This window comes from Oreochromis aureus, linkage group 23, assembly GCF_013358895.1.
Source record: "Oreochromis aureus strain Israel breed Guangdong linkage group 23, ZZ_aureus, whole genome shotgun sequence".
In the NCBI taxonomy this organism is placed as follows: domain Eukaryota; kingdom Metazoa; phylum Chordata; class Actinopteri; order Cichliformes; family Cichlidae; genus Oreochromis; species Oreochromis aureus.
Genome location: NC_052963.1, coordinates 29,675,215 through 29,695,798, shown reverse-complemented (window position 1 = coordinate 29,695,798; position 20,584 = coordinate 29,675,215). Strand labels below are relative to the sequence as shown.

Sequence of the window (20,584 nt, the reverse complement as noted above, 5' to 3'; positions counted from 1 at the left end):
CTCTTTAAACGTGGTTTTCAAAAGTGTGTGTGAATGATGCACAGAGTGAGCAGGAAAGAGTTGAGTTGAAATACTGAGAGGAACTGGACCAGGTTGCTAAGGGCAGCATGAGCATGGGGCAGTGAGGAAATGGGGATATTGTGCTCAGGCATGGTAGTAGGAAACTGTGCCTGGTGTGAGTACACCCTTATGGCTTACATCTTTAACTTCCAGATGTGTTCTTTGTTTAGAAAAGGACCGTTATCTCTCAGTCTCAAATATCATTAAGACTGATTCACAGAGGCATCAATCCAAGGGACATGATGTACATGTGTGAAATGCCAGCAGCATTTGACAGAATGGCAGTGTTTGTGTTGCATTATCCTTGCTGTGATATAATATGCCATTTATCTGCAGCTACAGTTCTGCTTCCGCAGTGACTAGTCTATACAATTCATCCTAGCAGTAGAAATGCAATACAGTGTTGAAAAGCCTGTGAGGGAGCAATGGAGTACGGCAATACAGCAGTTATACATAAAATCGATCCCACAAAATTATGCTAACACTGATGTTTGTTTACACTTGTCAAATGTGTCCGTGGCCCTCACCAAGTCCTGTGTCCAGTCTACAGATCCAAAAAAAACAAGAACACCAAAAAAACATTATACACCTTATGAAACCGTAGAAAAAACGGTGCTGTTTACTAAAAATATTTTCCCTGAAAAAAGAAAAAAAAAACTTCCCTGACTTTTTCCACAACATAGTGAAGTTTATGGGAAAAAAGGGCCATGAGTGCTATCTGCCAGAGAAATGCATTTCACCTACAAAACTGAAGGTGGGAACAAATGCTAACTTCTCAGCAGCAAAAACACTGGTGTAAGCACTTTCAGCTGGACCTCAAACAACTCTCATGAATCCAATAACATGTTGCAAAGCTGAACTATTGCTTGGATTCAGCAGAAAAACTAAATCCTTCAATAAATTCCAAGGTTGGAATATGATCAATTGGGTTTCTCATTGAGTATGCTTCTACAAATTAGTTAAGGCTACACAAACACAGAGATAAAAGAATTCCTCAATAGGGAATCTGTGAGCATAAATTAATACAATATTTGGAATGTTCTCAATTTAAAAATGAGCTTTCGCACAGTGGCATGAAGTCACCCTTGCAGAAACTCATATCTGGGATTAGATTGCTTAGAAAGCACATTTTCTAGCTATTGTACAGTGCATGCACACAAATCAGAAACTATGTATGAATACCATAAGTCCTGTCTTTAAATAGCAGCTGGCATGCAGGGAATCAAAGTGTGAAATGTTCTTAACAAGCTTGCTAGTGAAAATCTCATTATGTAAAAATGAGTCTTACTTTATCTCAGTGGCATGCAGCTCAACACATCATAGAGATAATTCCATTTCCTTAAACATTAATGCTTAATTTCCATCAAAAGCCTTTTGACTTGACTTCTGTGTGCTATTCACTGAAGCTATATAGAGCATAAAATGGAAAACATGATTGTTTTACTTCTCATGTATTTTCTGATAGAAAGTAATTAGCTATCATTAACTGATAAAGGAAATTCTTCTTGAATGACTTTTTTTTCTCCACATTTTGCAACCCTGATACAGCAGCAGACTTTGGAACTAAAACTCAACAAATGAATGCATTTTATATGAACAATGAGACAGATATGTGTAAATTAAATGGGTTTGCTTCTAGTGACATCCAAAGAGAATTAATACCCAACTCTGCAATTCTGCTGAGTTCTTTCAGCATTACAGCCTTCTCTTTGCACTTAGGTCTCACCACTCTCATCAACTTGGTTTTTGCATGGAGCAAAAAGCTGATTTTAGACAGTTAATGATACACAATCTGCACAGTTCTTTACTTGTTACCAGAAGACGAATCAACTAGTTTTCTTCCAGTTTCTGTCCCCGTATGACATAAAAACAAAGGCTATATTCATATGTTATTGCATTCAGCAAACCGATGTCTTCAGCCCTAGCTCTCTGGTTGTTTGGTGAGTAATTTCCAGCCATTTGGCAAATTACATGCATTATTTGTGAGTCTAATAGACAGCGGAGGGAGTTGAAACAATAGAGTTACTTCAGAAAGTATTCAGATCCATTCACTGACCTATTGTTAAATAGGTTTAAATATACACAAGGCGTTTATATACACGGGGGGGAGGTCAGCTTATTAATTAAGCTGACCTCAGTGCCATTAAATATTGTAAAATAATCTGCCAAAAGATTAACCATATCGGCAACAATCTACATGGTCTCTGAACCCTTCCCATACACTCAGAAGTAGCTTGGTGTCTGGAAAATTTACTTAATGTCTAATGGTTGTGGAATAATATTTGATTTTTAAGTTTCCATCCATCCATTCTCTTCCACTTATCCTTTTCAAGGTCGCGTGGGCGGGGGGCTGGAGCCTCCCAGTTGTCTTAGGAGGGGAGGCAGGGTACACCCTGGAGGGGTCGCCAATCTGTCGCAGGGCTAACACATAGACACAGACAACCATTTGCATTCACATTCACATCTGCATTCACACCTACAGGCAATTTAAGTTACCAATCAACCTGTCCCCACTAACTGGATGTCTTTGGACTGTGGGAGGAAGTCAGAGTACCCGGAGACAACCCACACAAACCCAGGGAAAACATGCAAAGTCCACACAGAAAGACCCCGGCCTGATGGTGGTTGAGAACCTGTATGACTGTGAAAATATAGTAGTCAGAATAGTCTCTGAAGCAACTCTATACTTGATATAATTTGTGTGCATGCTCCACTAGGATAGAGAAAACCAAAGAAAACAACTTCTAGATTCTTTTCAAAAATGCAATTAATTATATATATTTTGAACATGAAATGCTGAAACATTTGAAATTGGGTATCAGAGTAAGAATTTGATCTTAAAGAGTTCTGCTTCAGTGCAGGTTAGCAGCAAACCAGGCCGCCTTCCCAAGGCCTGCTTACAACCAGCACATGGAAACTGTCACTTTCCCTAAGGTTATCCAGGTCAGAAAAGGTTTTACATTTCCAGGCATCCAGAATTCTCCACAGTAAGTAATGATTTAACTTTGAGTTCAGCATCCATGAAAGCTTCAGTTCCCCACAGAGAGCAGCTGGCACTTCCTTGAATTAAAAACCCTATATGGCTTTCCTGCTGTGGCATTCAGGCATGCTTTTTTCTAAAAACTACTGTTGAAAAACAATAGCAGGCCATATCTGCAAATTCATTAATAAGAGCTAAAAGTAGAAAACCTACAATTGTCCAGCTTAGGAAATTACAGTTAAAAAAAACTACAGTTATAGTCATCAGCCATATTTGTAGTTAAATATAATGAACTATAGTGGTCATCCTTGTTCATTTGCTGTCCTGAGACACATCTCCCCATGTACTGGCTTCATTTTCAGAGTCGGAGAGAGCTGCTGTACACAGATCACTGAAGATATCTGGAAAGACATGAAAGCAGCATGTCAATGTTGATGCCATTACAAAATGTAGTATTCAAAATTCAAACAGCACTTAAGAATGAGGATGCACAGCCCAGACTGCAGTTCCAATAAAAAAAGAACCAAAAAAAAAAAAAAAAATCAAGCATTAAAAAAAAGAAGACATAATTGAGCAATATTCAGACTCTGCAATAATATCAGCCAGTTCGTTGCATAGAGAATTATAGGGAAGGCAGATAAGGGCACTCAGTGCAGACAGGTGAAGAGAGCTTTTTGTAAATGGGCTCCACTTAACTAAAATGCTGAAGGTCAACTGCTAGAGCATGGAGGTTGGTCTGCCTTAAGTATGAAAAAACACAGAAACAAAGAGGAAAATGATAAAAAGGAGTAGAGGATGATGGTAAGTGACCTGACAGAAGAGGTAGTTCTTTTTAAGAGGGAACACACCATAACAACACAAGCAAGGCCACAGCAAAAAAAAAAAAAAAAAAAAAAAAAACACTTCAAGGACAAGCCTTCAAGTCGGCATGGGAGCGTCGAAATGGTAGGGAGATGGATTAAGGACAGAGAGGACAGAGATGAGGAAAGAATGAGAGAGGGGAAAAATAGAAGGAGCTATCCTGTGGGAAAAGCATACACTTTGTCTATGATTGCCTGATCTCGTCAACCCAGTATTAAGATTAACAATATGTGCTCAAAGTTAAAGATAGAAATATATTAAAGCTGTGTATACAGTCCTTTCTGTGGTTATAAAGTATGAGGAGTTCATAAAATTAACATCGAATATATTAATCACATGTGTAGCTGGTGTGTTAATCATATTAATCACAGAACTCCTCATGCTACTTGCAGCACACTACCGATTTACATGGATGTAACATTTTCAGTGAATCTGATAGTTCATGCCCAGAAAATGTTACTAATAGTCAGCTTAAAAATATGTTGGCAAGTATATGGAAACTATTTGAATGCATTTTAAGCAAATATAAATGATAAGGTTTCTTGTAGTTTCTCCTTTGGCTTAATTTCTTTTCACAAACTAAAAACGTCTTAGTCAAACAAAACGTGTCACCACAAACTTTGTGAGCATGCCGTGAGAAATGTCTGCTTATTTGTCAAATGTAAATGGAATGGAAGCAAGAATAGATATACGGAAAAGCAAATAATGTGTGCTGAGTGAATATAGATGATATCAGTGACAGAAACAGTGCTAGTTGTAACCAACTGCTATAGTAGCTAGCTGATTAATTCTCCAAATTACAACTATACTGGCTCCTGCTGCATGACTAGCAGCAAAACTGCAACATGCTAATGCTAGTTGGGTTGGCTCATGTTCACGTAGTTATGCTCCATCCAGAATCTGCCTGGGAGGAGCATAACTAGCCTCCCACTATGGGGTCTTAGTCAAGTATACCTACTCTACACACCTGCTCAAATTGGGAGAAATGACAAAGAGTTTGATTTAACTGTTCTAAAGAGTTGACGAGCGAAAGCACCTGATTGAAAGCCAGTAACAGCTTTATTGTTGCAACTGGAAATAGTCTGCCATGTCCCAGGTAATTATTAATTTAATGGTATCAAAGTCTGAATCTAAACAACAGTTACCTAAAATTGACAATTCAGAAAAAACAAGTGAAGTTTGATCTAACATCTATCAGAGAGAGAGAGAGAGAGAGAGAGAGAGAGAGAGAGAGAGAGAGAGAGAGAGAGAGAGAGAGAGAGAGAGAGAGAGAGAGATGAATGTGCTTCAGTCAGTGGCATTTGCATTCAAGCCAGAACTCTTCCATCCCCCTCCACTTCAACCCTTTTCTCCTTCCTCTCCAACAGCAGGTGGACCACCCAGTTAATTTGGTGCAACTAACATTGGAGAGTGAGGAGAGGAGCCGATGAAGTGGGATTAATGGGTGGTAGGGAGGGGGTGGTGAGTGAGTGTGTTACAGCAAAGCTGCCAGTGGTTAGTTAGAAGCGGCAGTGTTGTTACTGAATTGAGTGACCTCCTTCTGATGCTGTTTGCAGTATACTGGATGGGACCAACCCTGTCTTCTCTGTTAAAAGGTTCTTGACTAGCCTAGGACATGAAACACAATAGAGAGGTGGGTCTTCACTCAAACACAGGAGTACGGTAATTGCAGCGATACTTTTTATTATAGGTCATTCATTTCCAGAAGTAAACTGCTGAACCAAAGGAAGGTAAAAACAAAAATAATAACTTTACAGGAAAATAAGTCTGTGGACTAAAGCCACTAACCACATATAAGTAAATCTGAAATTATCCGTTATGGTGAATTCTCAGTGAATCCTGATAATGCCTGTTCATATTAATGACCAAGTATGACAGCACAGGGGAACAGGAAGGTTTTAGCATAAACAAAATCATGACTAATGATGCTAGAACTTTATTTAATATAGATTTCAAAATGTCACCAATGTTTATTTTAGGCTCTGCCAGGAAGTTATTTGAAATATTATAATTATTGTCAAAAACTGTAAATGAAATACCTGTAAAGCAGCAAGCATACAATTCTGCTCAGCTTGTGAAAGGTCACAGCCCCTTTCAGAAGCATTTTTATTACTTTTGTATTCCTTTTAATCCATATGTGTAGCTAGTGTGCCGGTCCAAAGAGCACAGAGTGGAGAGACACACCTGATGATTTTGCATTCATTACTTATTTTTAAAGAATAAGTTATAATATACATAGTATTATATATTTGCAGTCATACCATGTGAAGCACAAGAGTTCAGGTATACAGTAGCTTCAGCATAATATGCACCAACGGCTGTGTGTTATTTCACTTATTAAATAAAAATGAATTTAAGCCATAATTATAACAACCATAGCACAGTAATGAACACAAATGCAATCGAGTCATTCCACTTCTGCAGTCACAGCTGAAACTACAGACTTTCTCAGCAGCAGTCAGTAAGAGATCGTGTTTTCGTTCTAGACGCGGCGGTACAGGGCAGCCACAGCCGAGGGTGCACTGATTCTTGCAGCTGTCGCAACCAGTGGTAGCCTACTAAATAATACATGTTTCTGTATAATCATACAGCTCAGTCTCTCTCTGTGAGTCAGAAGAAATGCAAATGTTATTGAGAGGTAATGCAAAAAAACACCAAACAAAAAAAAACTAAAACCCACTGTGACCTTTTGGTAGCTCCATACAATTCAAAGGAAAATAATCTCCCTATATATATAAGAAGAATGATATAGAAACCAAATAAATGAATTATTGCATGGGTTACACTGACCTTTTTCTGAATTTATACTCATTTACTGAGGTTTTGGTAGCTGCTGCACAAACAAAAACAAAAAGTGAACCAATAAAAGCTTTTTAGGGGAATAAATCCTGTAAAATTAACATTAAATGTATTTATTTTTTACCGTTTACTGTTTGGGTCCTCATAAAAACAGTGAACTACTACCAGCCAACCAAGCGTTTTAATAAAGTGGGCTAAAAAAAACAAACAAACAAAACACACCCCTTTTATCATGACTTGCACTGCTACTAATCCCAGATATCAGAACCTTAGTAACTTTTACCAAAGGCTTGTTTTTGCATGGTGTAAGTGAAATTTTGTAGCAATGATCTTTTAAATGCCCCTGTGGGCAAGTTGTGCAGGACTTCTTTACAAGCAGAAAAACTATTTTGACCTCTTCAGGAAAGATATACAGGGTGTGCCGACTGGGATGCTGTTAGTGCACAGGAAAGTTGGAAGACTATTATGAATGAGTAACATCAAGCATTAACATGTCTGTGGTGCACATAAATATGAAGGATAACAGCATTTCCCCCAGACATTATTTGTGCTTGCATTGATTCAGCAATCAGCACTGCCAAACTGCAATGAAATGTATCAGTCAGGGAACAAAACTGACTCATGTGCTGCAGTGTAGTGTTTGCTGATGTTTTTCATGGCCACACGCAGGGTTCACATTGTTAAACATCTACAAATCTTTTGATTTATTTAGTGTTGAAGGTGGCAGGGTAGGAACTTTACAGTAACTAGCGTCTTAACATAAAAAAAAAAATGCAATTTACTGTTTGATGGTGATCAGGACTCTTTCTGAGCTTTCATTGATGAGTTTTGTGGCTGGCCTGATGATTGTTGTGAGTCATTACCCTCCTGTCTTCCCTCACACCAAATTCTGTCATCATATTAAAAAAAAAAAAAAGATAATAAATGAAGCTGCTACTGTGTCAGCCTTGCAAAAAACATGTGCCTCCCTCAAATTAGAGACAGTAGTTGAAATATGAGCATTAGCGTTATAAGCATTCTTCAGAATGCTGAAACAAAGACTGAAAAACAGCATAAATCACAGGGCTGTTGCAATAATAAGTAATAAACAATAAATGAACACTGAAGGGTATGCCCGCCTTAATAACCTGTGCAATCAATAATGACTCAAGCACAAATGCATAAGCATCAACATATGTTTATATATACATTTATTTATATTTTTATACTATATTTACTTATTAGAAATTGTCTTCTTTTTAATTTTTTGTTCATAGAATTAAAGTTTAAGATAGTTAGGTTGCTTTCTTTGCACTGAATGGGACCATATATAATTTCATTGTATTTTTAATATAATTGCAATAAAGACTTAGATTTTTATGTGAAGACTACCGTTGTTGATCAGTTGCATTAAAAAGATCCAGCACTAGTCATTAACAACACTGCCAGGCCACCAGGTTATGCTTATGTGGTTTATATTTAAAAAAACCATCTCTTCACCTGTTGTTTCCAAGGTATCCTATTTGCTCCTATGACAACTTGTGCAAGGAAACTATGTTTATCTTTGCACTGGCTTTCTGCCTGCAGGAAAACTGAATCATTAGGCCAAAGATTGAAAAAACCAGGACAGATCGATAATAACTTTCATTTTATAAACACTGAAATGAATGTGATGGTCACACACTTTACAAGACAGAAAGATGAGTGTTGTGCATTCAATGCACCCCACTACTATCATCACCTGAGCCAAAAAAATGCATTACTGTCAGTGGAGACAGGTGATGTGTTTAAAACATGAGCCTAAAATCCATTTTCTTTCTTGTTAAGGTTACAAGTCCTGTGAGCTTTTTTAAAGTTATTATCTGACACATAACATAGCTTACTATATAGTTAGTCATATTAACAGACCATACTAGAAATCTGAAATATGTATATTACTTATGGTATATTTACCATAATTTTGCAAATAAATTATGATTAGGTGAACCAGGTAAAGCCTTAATGAATGTTTTTAAAAAGAATATGTGCACACTGAAGGTGTAATCTGGCATGAATGGCAATCCTTAGGCTAGTATGACAACAGACTTTAATTCCATCTGGAATTATGGTGCCAATGGTTTTCACTGGGATGGGCAATTCTGAAGATTTGACAGTGGATGTAGGGAAGCTGTTTCTTGATTCTTCTCTTTCACATTAGAGTGAAGTACGTCTCTGTTTATTCCTCTCATATGTAAATTAGTGTTGACAGGGTGTGGCTGGGTGTGCTGTCTAGCCTTTAGACAAATATACCACACAAACCCACAGGAACAGGGACAGGGACACTGCGTGTGGTGCAGACGTGAAGTGAAAGCCTAAATCTGGAAAGGTGCAAGACACTCATGGGGGGGTATGTTAGTAAGCATGGTACTGCTCCTGTTGGAAAAACTGACTTCAGCAGTGCATACACAATCATAACAACACAAATGCACAGTGGACGATCTAAATACACAAAAAAAAGCATGCACCAAGTAAACAAAGACATACACAAATGAATGAATGTGTTCTATATGGCAGCAATAGAACCAATGAAAAGAGAAAACTTATGAATTCTTCATGTTCCTCAAGCATAGAGCAGAGATGAGAATGAGTGAGTGAGACCTTTTAGCAGCAAAAATCCATAGATGGAGTCGACAGGAGACGGTTTTAAGGGCTGAAATATGCATGAGGTGATGAAAAATGAGCATATTTAAAGCAAGTTGAGCTTTTATCTCGTAGACTATTAATCACTTTCTAATGCAAGGAGCTTGCATGAGCTCAAAACACTCTTTCAGCTCACTTTCTAGAGGCTGCTCATCCAAGCAGGCAGTAGCTGCTGCTTCCCTGTCAGGTCAAAAGCAAAGATGGTGTTGGTGAGGTGAATCAAACAGTGATTTATTATTAATCTGAAGCCATTGTTTTCAGCAACCTTCCTTGATTTAGCAACAGTCACACGTTTTGTTGTGTTCCTACTGCTTCATCGGGATAAAGTTACAGTCAATGAAATTTTAATTCCTTGTGAGTCGCTCTCAGCCTTTAATCCTTGTGAAGATAGAACAGGGCAGCAAAGAAGCATCCCGTTGCACAAGTCTCATTTCCTCTCTTGAGCTTGTTTGATTAATGTGGTTGAATTGAAGGTAGTTTTAAACAGGGAAGCCACGGTGTGGGTAATGATTACAGATAGCAGTGGAACTGCAATATTCTTATGCAAAAATACATAAGATCAACAATAACAATAATTCAATGTCATACACTCAAACACATGGGCTATGCAAGGAAATATTGCCTTTCTGAAAGGTTCATTTTCTTTTTTTTTTTCTCCTTGGTACTTTGTCAGTGAGGATAGATTCAGCTTATCTGATTCTGCTCTTTTCCCCTCTTTCAAATGCTATCAGCCAATTAAGTGGCTGCTGCCTGTTGTCACTCCCATGGTGATGGCAGTAGGACTCATCCACTATGTTGTAGGCTGAGTAGACTGCTATTACCTTACTGCTGCAAAGACATAATGAAACCTGGTAGGCTCATTGTTAATCAAAGCAACCATAGCCCAACTTCAAGCCATAAAAGTACCCAAGTTCATGGGTTATTTTATAAAAGTCTCCCACTGCGCAGAATTGTTTTTGCACCAGGCTGTTAACAGCTTTTTTTCATTTTCTCTAACACTTACTGGTCTTTGTGCAGATGCTTTCTGAACAGACAAAAGACACACAATGATGAGGGTGACACAAAGACTCACTGTCAGAAATTATTGGTAATTTCATAATTACAATTAACAAAATAGCTCCATAGAAATCCGTTGGTACAAAGACTATTTCAATCAACCACATCATTTTGGTGTCAGATATGCATGAATAAAAGGACACAGAATGGTGCCGTTTTTAAAGAACTGATAGCTGGATGATTAGTGCGGGCTAAATAGCAATGAGACAGACAATAACTTTCTGGAGAAACATTGATACCTCTACTGTATGACCTATTGTGCTATCCCAGTAGAAAATACCTTTGAAGTCTACATTATACTGTATATACCATGTCCACAAGTCCACCTAGCTCTGCTCATGTCCAAATGACCTAAATTTAATCATCAGACAACAAGTGTGAGGGTCTGTGCAGGCAGTCTGCCTGTCTGGCTTTTTTGTGACTGCACTGACTTTTCTACAGAGAATTTAAATTATAATGCACAAACTATGCCTGCGCCCCAGGCATTGGAGTTCAAATGGACTTGAAGAAAATATACTAAGAATGGCTGCTCGGCCATCAGATCTTCTGTCTGTGACGGCAACAGAGTATAATCTAAGCTTCTAGCGAATGGAGGTGGTTAATAAGGCTGCTGGGGAATGTCATGGTGTCCGTGACTATGTCACAGGTAGCTAAGGCCTGAACTTTTTTGAAAGCAACAGTCCACCTCTGATGAAACTGGTTGAAAATTTAGTTTCTCAAAAGTTGGTTAAACAACCAAATTAGAGGCTCTAAGCAACAAGGGATGGACATCTGGTCTTTATTCCAAGGTGTCCAAGTGTGAGTTTTTGGGGTATGGCATGTCTTTATGAGCTGCAGAGAAGGTGTTGTAGCTCAATGTGCAGTTCCTACTGTTAGCAAAACAATAAGTCTTTTTTGTGTGTGAACAAAAGGTTTCAATAACTGGCCTATAAAAATCAAAAAACCTACCTTATTTAAATTTGCCCCCTTCAATGTCATGATGGAGGCCAAATTCGGATCTATATAAAGGGATTTGACCCTTCACACTGGTCAAATCCCACTCTGTGATTTTACTGCAATCCTCAAACTTGTGCAGTAACCCAATGTTAACTTTTCTTACAAACTTGCATGAATTTCATGTGGAGGATCATTACTGGTAATGAGAACTGGGTCTCCAGTTACAACTGAGGTTTCAATGGAAGAGTCCACAGTTTCCAAGCCCTGAGGCAGTGCTTCGGGTGAGGACCGAGAGCAGGCAGCGCTCGTTATTTTTGCGACATTCACTGGATTGTGCACCATGAATTAATCTTCCAGGTTGAGACTGTCAACATGGACTTCTCCCTCAAGCGTTATGAGGGTACAGTAGAAACTGACCAGAACACTGGTGCTTGCCAGAGTGTGATAGTGTGCTAGCACAGTATATTCTGAAAGGTTTTCCAGTCACATCAACACAATCTTTGCTTGCCACCTGTTGAGAGGCCCATTCCCAGAACTTTTTGATCACAACTCATAAATTACCTAAAAATGTGTTGTCACACAATTATGCAAAATACTGCTTTCAACACTTTTTTATACATCACTGTTTAGGTCCTTCAGTAATAAAATATTTAAATATTATCCAAGCAATTTTTTTTTTTTTTCACAACATGAATGCCCTAAAGGTGTATGCTGTAAAATTCCCTGTAATGTTTGCTCAGTTTTACTTAGGAAGACAATATCTTAAAAACAGAAATTTAAAAACTTGAAGGGAGGGCTGTGTGGAGGGTATACAGCAGCCAATCAATGGATGGCGGGTGATGGGGGGGCATTCTAAATAATCCTGTGGTTAAGCCGAGAAACAAAAACCTACCAGTTTCCATTCTTTGCTTCCTCCACAAACTGGACGAGGTCACCTGTCTCCAGAGACAGGTCTTGCGGATCACGAGACTCGTATGTTAGCTGTACTCGGAAACGGCTGCTGTCACCCTGCAGAAAGAAATGGTTTTCAAATTCAACATTTAGCCAATCCCAAGACTTTAAGCTACTGCTTAAAGTTGTTCTACTGTACTGTAGTACTGTTCTACTTTAGCCAGTCATTCTGGAAATCCACAAAGCATTACATGAACTGCTGAGTAATAAACAATACCCTACAAAATGAAACAAAGACAGCAGATAAAAGCATTTAAATTTAAATATACCAATGACAAGATATTGGACTTCATTTATTTTGCTATTCTTGTAGTATTAGATAGTATTAAATAAGTTAATGATTATAAGATTTATAGGGTCTTTAGTACATGCACACCACAGGGATTGAATGCCCCAATTCTGTCTTTGTCTTATCTGAGTTGCATCCACATGTGGGATTATTTAGTTGTTATTGTTGCAGATGAACACAATTTAAGTTGTGATTGACTGCATGATGCAAACATACTCTCCACTTTGTCGAGTACATCTGTTTAACTGCTTGTTAACACAGATATGCTCTTGTCTAATATACCAATCACATGGCAGCAACCCAAAACAAGATCAACATGATTGTGATCTGACCATGTGTCAGAATGGGAAAGAAAGGTGATTGAGGTGGCTTTGAATGTGGCATGGTTGTTAACGGGCTGGTCTTAGTATTTCAGAAACTGCTGATCTAGTGGGATTTTAATCACACAACTTTCTGTAGGGTTTACAGAGAATGGTCTAAAAAGAGAGAAATATCCAGCGAGCAGCAGTTCTCTGGGTGAAAATGCCTCGTTAATGTCAGAGGTCAAAGGAGAATGTTCAGACTGCTTTAAGCTGATAAGAAAGCAACAGTGTGTTAGATAACTATTACAACCAAGGTATGAAAAAGAGCTTGTCTGAATACACAACACACTGAACTTCGAAATAGATGAGCTACAGCAACAGAAAACCACTACTGTCAACTAAAGGCAGGAAACTGACACTACAATTTACACAGGCAATTTACAAATGGACAAGAGAAGATTTGAAAAACACCAAATCTGATGAGTCTTGATTTTGTGCTACAGCATTTGGATGGCAGGACCTGAGCGGAAAGATCCATGCTTTAGACATTATGGTTCCACGTATCAACAGTTTAGGCTGGTGGTTGTGGTGTAATGGAATGGGGGCTGATTTCTTGGCACATTTTGGGCCCCATTATTACCTGCTGAGAATCATCATTTAAGTGCAACGGCCCACTTGAGTACTGTTGCTGATCTTGTCCATCCGTTTATGACCACAGTTTACCCATCATCTGATGGCTGTTTCCAGCAGGATAACACACCACGTCATAAAACCTCAGATCATCTCAAAGTGGTTTGTTGAAGCTGAAAATGAGTTCACTGCACTCAAATGGCCTCCACATTTACCAAATCTCAGTCTAGCAGATCACATTTGGGATATGGTGGAACGGGAGATTCACGTCATGGACATGCACCTGACAAATTTGCAGCAACTGTGAAGTTCTGACGGGAAAATGTAGTCCATCCTACATCTAGGTAAGTACCTAATAAAGTGTCCTACAAATGTATGTTCTAAGCTGCTACATTCCCTGCATCACTAACGTGCTCAGTCCTCGTGTCGATAGTGTGCACGTGCGTGTACGTCACACAGATTATAATGGATGTGGAAATGCTGCCATATTCGGCAGACATGTGCAGTTAAAATCCTACCCCTTTTTCATCTTCCCCTCATTTCCTAAATGTCAAGTGGTCAGTGCCTGCTGCTAACAAGAAGGGAGAACAAGGGAAATAATTAAGCTGTGGAGGGGTCCTCCTTTAGGGGGATTGAAATGGGATTTAGTGAAAAAGAAGGGAAAATGAAGAATGGGTGAAGAGGCAATGAGAGATGAGTGTGTAGCAGTTGAGGGATGGTTAGTGATCATAAAATGTCATGATTTATCTGACAGCTGACATGACTCAGCTGGAGTCGAATGAGTGCAGAGTTACGTTCCTCACTCGGGCAAAAGTTTAATAATGCTAATTGTTGCTGAAATTGTCACACCTGGTTTCAATTCTGGACAAAATCATTTGCAACCTTACGTTATACTAAGTTTCAGTCTTAAATAAAGTTTCAAAATGATCCAGTGATGTAGCAAATCATATCTGGGCTTAACATCTTTACATTTTTTAGCTGATGTGGGCTGCAGACTTAAACGTTGCCTACATTTTTATTGTTGCCTTCCTCGTCTGAAGAGTTGGAGGATTCCTCTGCGCTGGAGGGAATCGTCTCGAAGTCCTCTGTGTCCATGGAAAGAAGACGCCGCTGGGCCCAGCCTGAGGGGAATCAATACACATGATTAACCATTAAAAATGTACTCATAAACAAGGGGGGACATTAATATGCATCTTGGCAGGTGATGACGCTTCAGGAAAGTAATGTTGCTGTGCAGTCAAATAATTGGTTACATCATCGTGAAAGCTTGATGATTCTGTTTCCAAGAATTAAACCTCAAGCCAAATTTCTCACATTCAGAATGACTTCAATCCCCGTACGAGTCGCAGCCTGCACAAGGGGGACTGTCACTACCCATACTTCTCACGCTAATAATGACTCTAGCTTATGACTGAAGCAGCACACACAGCGCATGCATATATTAAAATAAGTTGATATTTATGGTATCAGCATAACAAGATTACACTGCTTATCCAGACATCACTCTTGCCTCAGGGAAGAATTGAACTCAACCTTTTTGAGTACTGGTGCAGTTTACTGATCTATCAGCACACTGTTGAACTGCAGTTCAGAACAGAAGTTTTCACTGACAACGCGTGAAATATTTGAACATTTTTGCCCACAATGGCAGAAAAAGGAAACACAAGAAAAAACAAACAACAACAAAAACACAGTGCTTATCCCAGCATCAGTTTAAGACAGTTTTATCAAAACTGCACAGTTTGGTACAAACACTCTCACACGCCTGGGTTTTGAACACAGGGTTTTGAATTCAAAAACTGCTTCAGGAGTTATAATAGTGCAAGAAGCCGTGAAAGCTTGCCAACTGTAAAGCATAATTCTTCAGCTTTACAATTTGTTGAAGTAAAGTGGTTTGTAAGAATAAAGCTCTTAAGATGCGATTTTGGTTGTTACATCACCGCAGATCTATTGTGGGTCGCCGCTGGTGTCTGGTGTTGCTCTCTCTCTCCCTCCTGTTTCAGGTACTGCATTTGCTCCTGTGGAGCCAGTGTCCTGTACACAGCTGAGTGCACTCAGCAATCAGCCACGGGGGTGTTTAGACCGGGGGAGAAGAGACAGCCAGGCCAAAGAGCCTTTTGCTTTGACAGCAATTGAGCAGTGTGGTTCTGAAAGCGCTCGCTTACTCCTTTCGGTGAAGTTTTTTTTTTTATCAGCTTTTTATCAACTTTTTCATCCCTTTTCTTTAATCAGGTTAAGTTTGATTGCAGTTTTCTTTTTGTTCTTGGTAAAAAATACTGCCGCAGCTTTTTACTAATTCTTGATCTATTTAAAATAAAATAAAAATATAAAACCTTTGGAATTATATATTAAATTTATGCTTCTATAACAAAAACTTTAAGGGGGATTTGAATGTTTCAAGTCTTTCACCACCAGCACCAAGTATTTACATTCGACCTCTCAGCTAACACCATCACAACACCAAACCCCACCCAAGGCAATAGTGATAATCAGACCTAACTTTGATAACAGTGTCTGTTTTCTCCATGGTTTAGGTGGAGTAAGCAGCTTCTTCCACTGAACTAACAAGCACATCTACTTTCTGTCTCCAGCTTAGGGTTGCTGAGGTTTGAAATTTATATCAAGAAAGGGCTGCTTTAAAACCAACTTTCTTATTTGTAAATTCAATTCAATTTTATTCATATCGCGCCAAATCACAACAGCTTGATGAATTCTGACAGAATGCTGAGTTCAGCGAGTCCCCAAAATTCAAAAAGGAAAAAACAAACAAAAAAACACAAAAAGGAACGCACAAAAAACAAAATGAAATGAAAACAAAAGTATCCATTCATATTCACAGTGATTATGGGAAACTTCATTTCTCCTTATGGCAAATTAGGCTAAATGATGTAGCTACGTCGTCCAGTCAGTCTTTCTTCATAGCTGTATAACTTATGGACAAAAAGCCAGAGTCAGCATATGTGAAAAGCTCTCTTTTCCTCCTTTCTTTCTTTTTATTTAATCTCTGAAGGCACAAAATAGGCATCAAAATCTGGTCACAAGCCTCTTTTCTTCTCATTTTTATATGGTCTACAATAATTCTGCATAATTTTGAGCAGTTTAAAATTCTTTTGTGATCTATAACAACCACTTGTTTGTTACACTCATATCAAATATTCAGTATGTTTTCAAGTCTGTGGTTTTCCATTATCTTATCAGTACTGGTTTAGTATCTGGCTTCAACATCAGATCCCATCTATATATCATCATTCAACAATTATTTTTAGCCTTGGAGCCGATGTGGTCACATGCACAGATTTTCTGTCTGAAAGCCTTCAAAGTTAAAATTTGAAGGTTAACTGTGATTTAATAATATGTCTTTGGCACATGTTTTCTTATCTCCCTCTAAATGGGTCTCCATTCCTGCTTAGGAAACAGCAATAGGTGCTGTTATCATGTTGTTTTTGATTATTTAGAGGTTTATGTTTAAGAGAAGCTGAAGAGGAGATTATACAAGGCAGAGCATGTGCATGAAATTAATCATGTTAAATTATTAACATGGTAAAAATGTTCTTCTGATGGGTTTATGAAAGGTTTTTACCACTTCCCTCAAACCAGTTGACATTTGAATTTTCTTTCTTTCTTAAATTTGTTTGAGCTTTATTTAACAAGGGAGTAGATTAAACAATCTCAAAGAAAGCACATCATTACAAGGTTATTCTAACTTAAATGTTTACATGCATTTCAAGTGTTGTTATTGTTTTTGAGATTTTAAACAAATTATATTCAGAATAACAGGCTCCCCAACCTTAATCGATTAGCTTTTGTTACCGAATTCTTCTGCATGTAAAAGTTTTACGGGTCACTATAATGACACATCTTGTCGTTTTTATAAAGGCGCGAGGACTCCTTGACCGAATGGATGCTTGGACTGGTCAGTAGTTTGAAGCCGTTTGACAGACATAGCCTCTGTTTATGTTTTTAAAGAAGAAGAAAAGTCAATGTGATGCAAAAGGAGGACAACTAAAAAAAACCCCAAAACAAAATACAAAATATACTTTCACATAAAACTGAAATCAGTTCCACAGGATGATAGTCTCTCGAGTGACTGGAGGAGATGAATCCTCCCCTGCAGTTACCTGGTTGGGAAGTGGATCTAGGGACGGCTGAGGTGCCACCAGGACCAGCAGAAGTGCTGCTAGTCATACTCTGACGTTTCCTGACTGCTGCCATAGCGCCGCGCAATGTATCTGGAGGGAAGCCAACTGCTTTAAACCAATTTTTTCATCAAAACCGTTAAACTGCACCACAAAAACCCAAAACCTGCATTTAAAAAGCACAATTTCTAAAAGTTGCACCATTAAATCCAGTCAGTGTGCTGTCTAATAAGAAAACCATGCAACTGTACCCATGCAGAAATCAATGAGAGAAAAAAATAAACAAGCAACAGAAAACACCAAACACCTACCAGGGAAAATCTGTGATCAAAACACACAAAAGCTACACACACACACACACACACACCAAAAAATGATACCAATTTCATTTGATGCTCATGCACTGAGAAACAGAACGTCACAAACCACCTACAAGTCACCAAAGCACGCACAAAATGGAACTACAAAAGGTGAAACACATCATCCAGAAATAAAGAAGCACAGTCGATCAAGAAATAACATCTTTCTCCTTGTACCTTCATAACCAAATGGAGTGGGATCACTCTTTATTTCATGCCTTTTGCTCTTTATGCTAGCAGAGAGGGGACCTGGGCAGAGGAAATAACATGCAACAAGAGAATTAATGAGAAACCAGCATATTAGAAAGACGGTTGCATTATCCCAAATCACCTTTCATCAACCTTTTAAAGCCCCTTTTAGACATTAGAAAGCTGTAATATTATTTTCTGTTAAAAAGCATTCTGTCATTTAGACATAGGCCTTAAGTGGGCTGAATCATCTTAAGACCATTATGACTTTATTTTTAAAAAAGAAAAGAGTCATATTTTCCATGCAGTAATAGGCACCTGGATACAGAGTTTCTAAAGATGAGAGCAATTAGTTGATAAAAAAAATCTTTTCCAGCTATTTTTAAAAATTTCTTTTTGCTGGAGAATGAATGAAATGGATGCTTTTCTTCAGGGTTTTATTAATGACCATCAGCATAATTAGACAGAATATAGAACTGATGCTGCAGCTGCTTCATATAGCCTGAGAATGCAGGCTACATGGTTAGCTTCTGACTCTTATGTAATCTCTCATATGTTGTAACTAAAGTATTTGATGAATCTTTACTGCTGGCAAACATTATTTTTATGTTTGAATTGTTTTTTTCATCTTTTGTGAGAAATATTTGACCTTTGACCACAAAACATCTATAATTATCGATTAATTGAAAAACAAATCTGCACATACAAAATCAAACTGAAAATGTGTTTTGATTGACGTACTATAAAGCCCCAGATGTAACATTATAATGTGCCTGGTATCATATTTGATACATGAGTTTCTGCAACCATAATGTATGCAGATGGTCTTCTACCCACTGGTGATAATTTGTGCACTGCAGGGAGTAAGCTGGCTTTGAATCCCCCTGACGTGTATACCTGTCCCTAGTTTTTACCAGTAGTAGACACAATCAATCATACAATACAGACTTTACGTCACTTGGACTTAATGATTAAAAGTTCTACAACTTTTTTAGATAAAAACTCTATCAAGTAGTTACTGATACAGTACTGTGCAAGAACTCTCTCTCTCTGAAGTCTCTTAGGCAAGCTTTCTTGTCCTGTTGACTATGTTTTGTTCCACTCTCTCTCAGTATGATCCAACAATTGTTTTTCCAGTTTGTACAGCGCTTTGGTCAACTGTTGTTTTTAAATGTGCTTATAAATAAACTGACTTGACTTGAATGACAACATTGCTTCAACAATGTTGAGGTAGAGTTCTGGGGAGTCATAGGCCATGACTGATCGTGTTCTACTGCATGTTCCAGATATACTTCTACTACATTGTCAGTGTGTTAGGGATCATTGTGATGCTGAAAAATTAATCGCACCACTTCCAGGCGGTTACACAGTGGATCAAAATCTGACAGTACTTTTACACATTCATAATTTAATTAATTTTGAGAAGATCCCCAAGACCAGTGGCTGAAATGTAGCTCCGAACCACGTCTCTTCTGATCTTTGATAAACATATCGACAGCTTTTATTTAAAAATTGAATGAATCCCTCCATCAGACCTTTTACCTCTGATTTTAAGTTAAATTTTTGTAACATTTTGGCATACTTCTGCCTTTTTTCTCTGTCTCCCTTCCCAAAAAATGGCTTCTTCATGTCCACCCTTCTACTGAGACTATTTCTATTGAAAATTCTTTGAACATTATCAGACAGACGTATCAACTGAATGGCCAGATGTTCTTTCTTAATGACATGACTTAAATACCTTATTAGGCCTTTCACTTTATCTTCTCTACTTGTCTGGTTTCTTCAAGTGTTTTGAGGACTCACTGCACAGGAAGCCTACATACGCCACATTTTTGGCTAATATCTCTTTGGGAATCATGCTGTTGAAATACTATTTCATGCCTGTCACACTGTGTTATCTTTTGCATTTTTCATAGATTCAAATTAAGAAATGGGAACAAATGATGTGTTTTTGTGAAAGGCTGCTTGTGAGAAAATGCCCAAAGATACAATTTAAAGTTGCTTCTGTGCTAAGTTGTGTGTTATCTGTAGACACAACGCTGGCTCATCCCTTCAACTGGGTGTCTTTTTTTATTCTTGAATGATTCATATGTCAGTGTTAAGCAGCTTAAAAAACCCCCAAAATATTCCTCTGACACCAGTCAGGGACAGGGAGTGGACTGAAAATGACTGAAAAAGCATCCAAAGAAACTCTGAGGGACCTTAAGAAGGGCCGAAGAATTATTACAAGACCACTTTTAAAAAATATAAATAAAACCTGGCTCCTTAGAAGCAAAACATAAAGACATGATGTTGAAACACAGCATGGTAATACTAACATCTGAGTAAAAACACTGCCTCAAAACCAGATTTATTTATTTATTTATTTATATATTTAT

The 20,584-nt window shown here is 38.1% G+C and overlaps 1 protein-coding gene across 4 annotated transcripts in view; it reads right to left on the bottom strand.

Annotated features, from left to right (window-relative positions):
* Window positions 1-2,406: 2,406 nt before the first annotated feature.
* Window positions 2,407-20,584, bottom strand: part of mcf2l2 (MCF.2 cell line derived transforming sequence-like 2) — an 88,024-nt gene continuing 69,846 nt past the window's right edge. For 3 of the 4 annotated variants that reach the window (XM_039606932.1, XM_039606928.1, XM_039606930.1), the window contains exons 28-30: window positions 14,534-14,643; window positions 12,243-12,358; window positions 2,407-3,441 (exon numbers count right to left, since the gene is read on the bottom strand). In XM_039606932.1, the coding sequence (XP_039462866.1) occupies window position 3,441; window positions 12,243-12,358; window positions 14,534-14,643 (227 nt within the window). In that variant the 3' untranslated portion in view covers window positions 2,407-3,440. Of the gene's footprint in view, window positions 3,442-7,167; window positions 7,590-12,242; window positions 12,359-14,533; window positions 14,644-20,584 lie in introns of those variants that run through there. The other variant, XM_039606929.1, reaches the window with a different exon arrangement.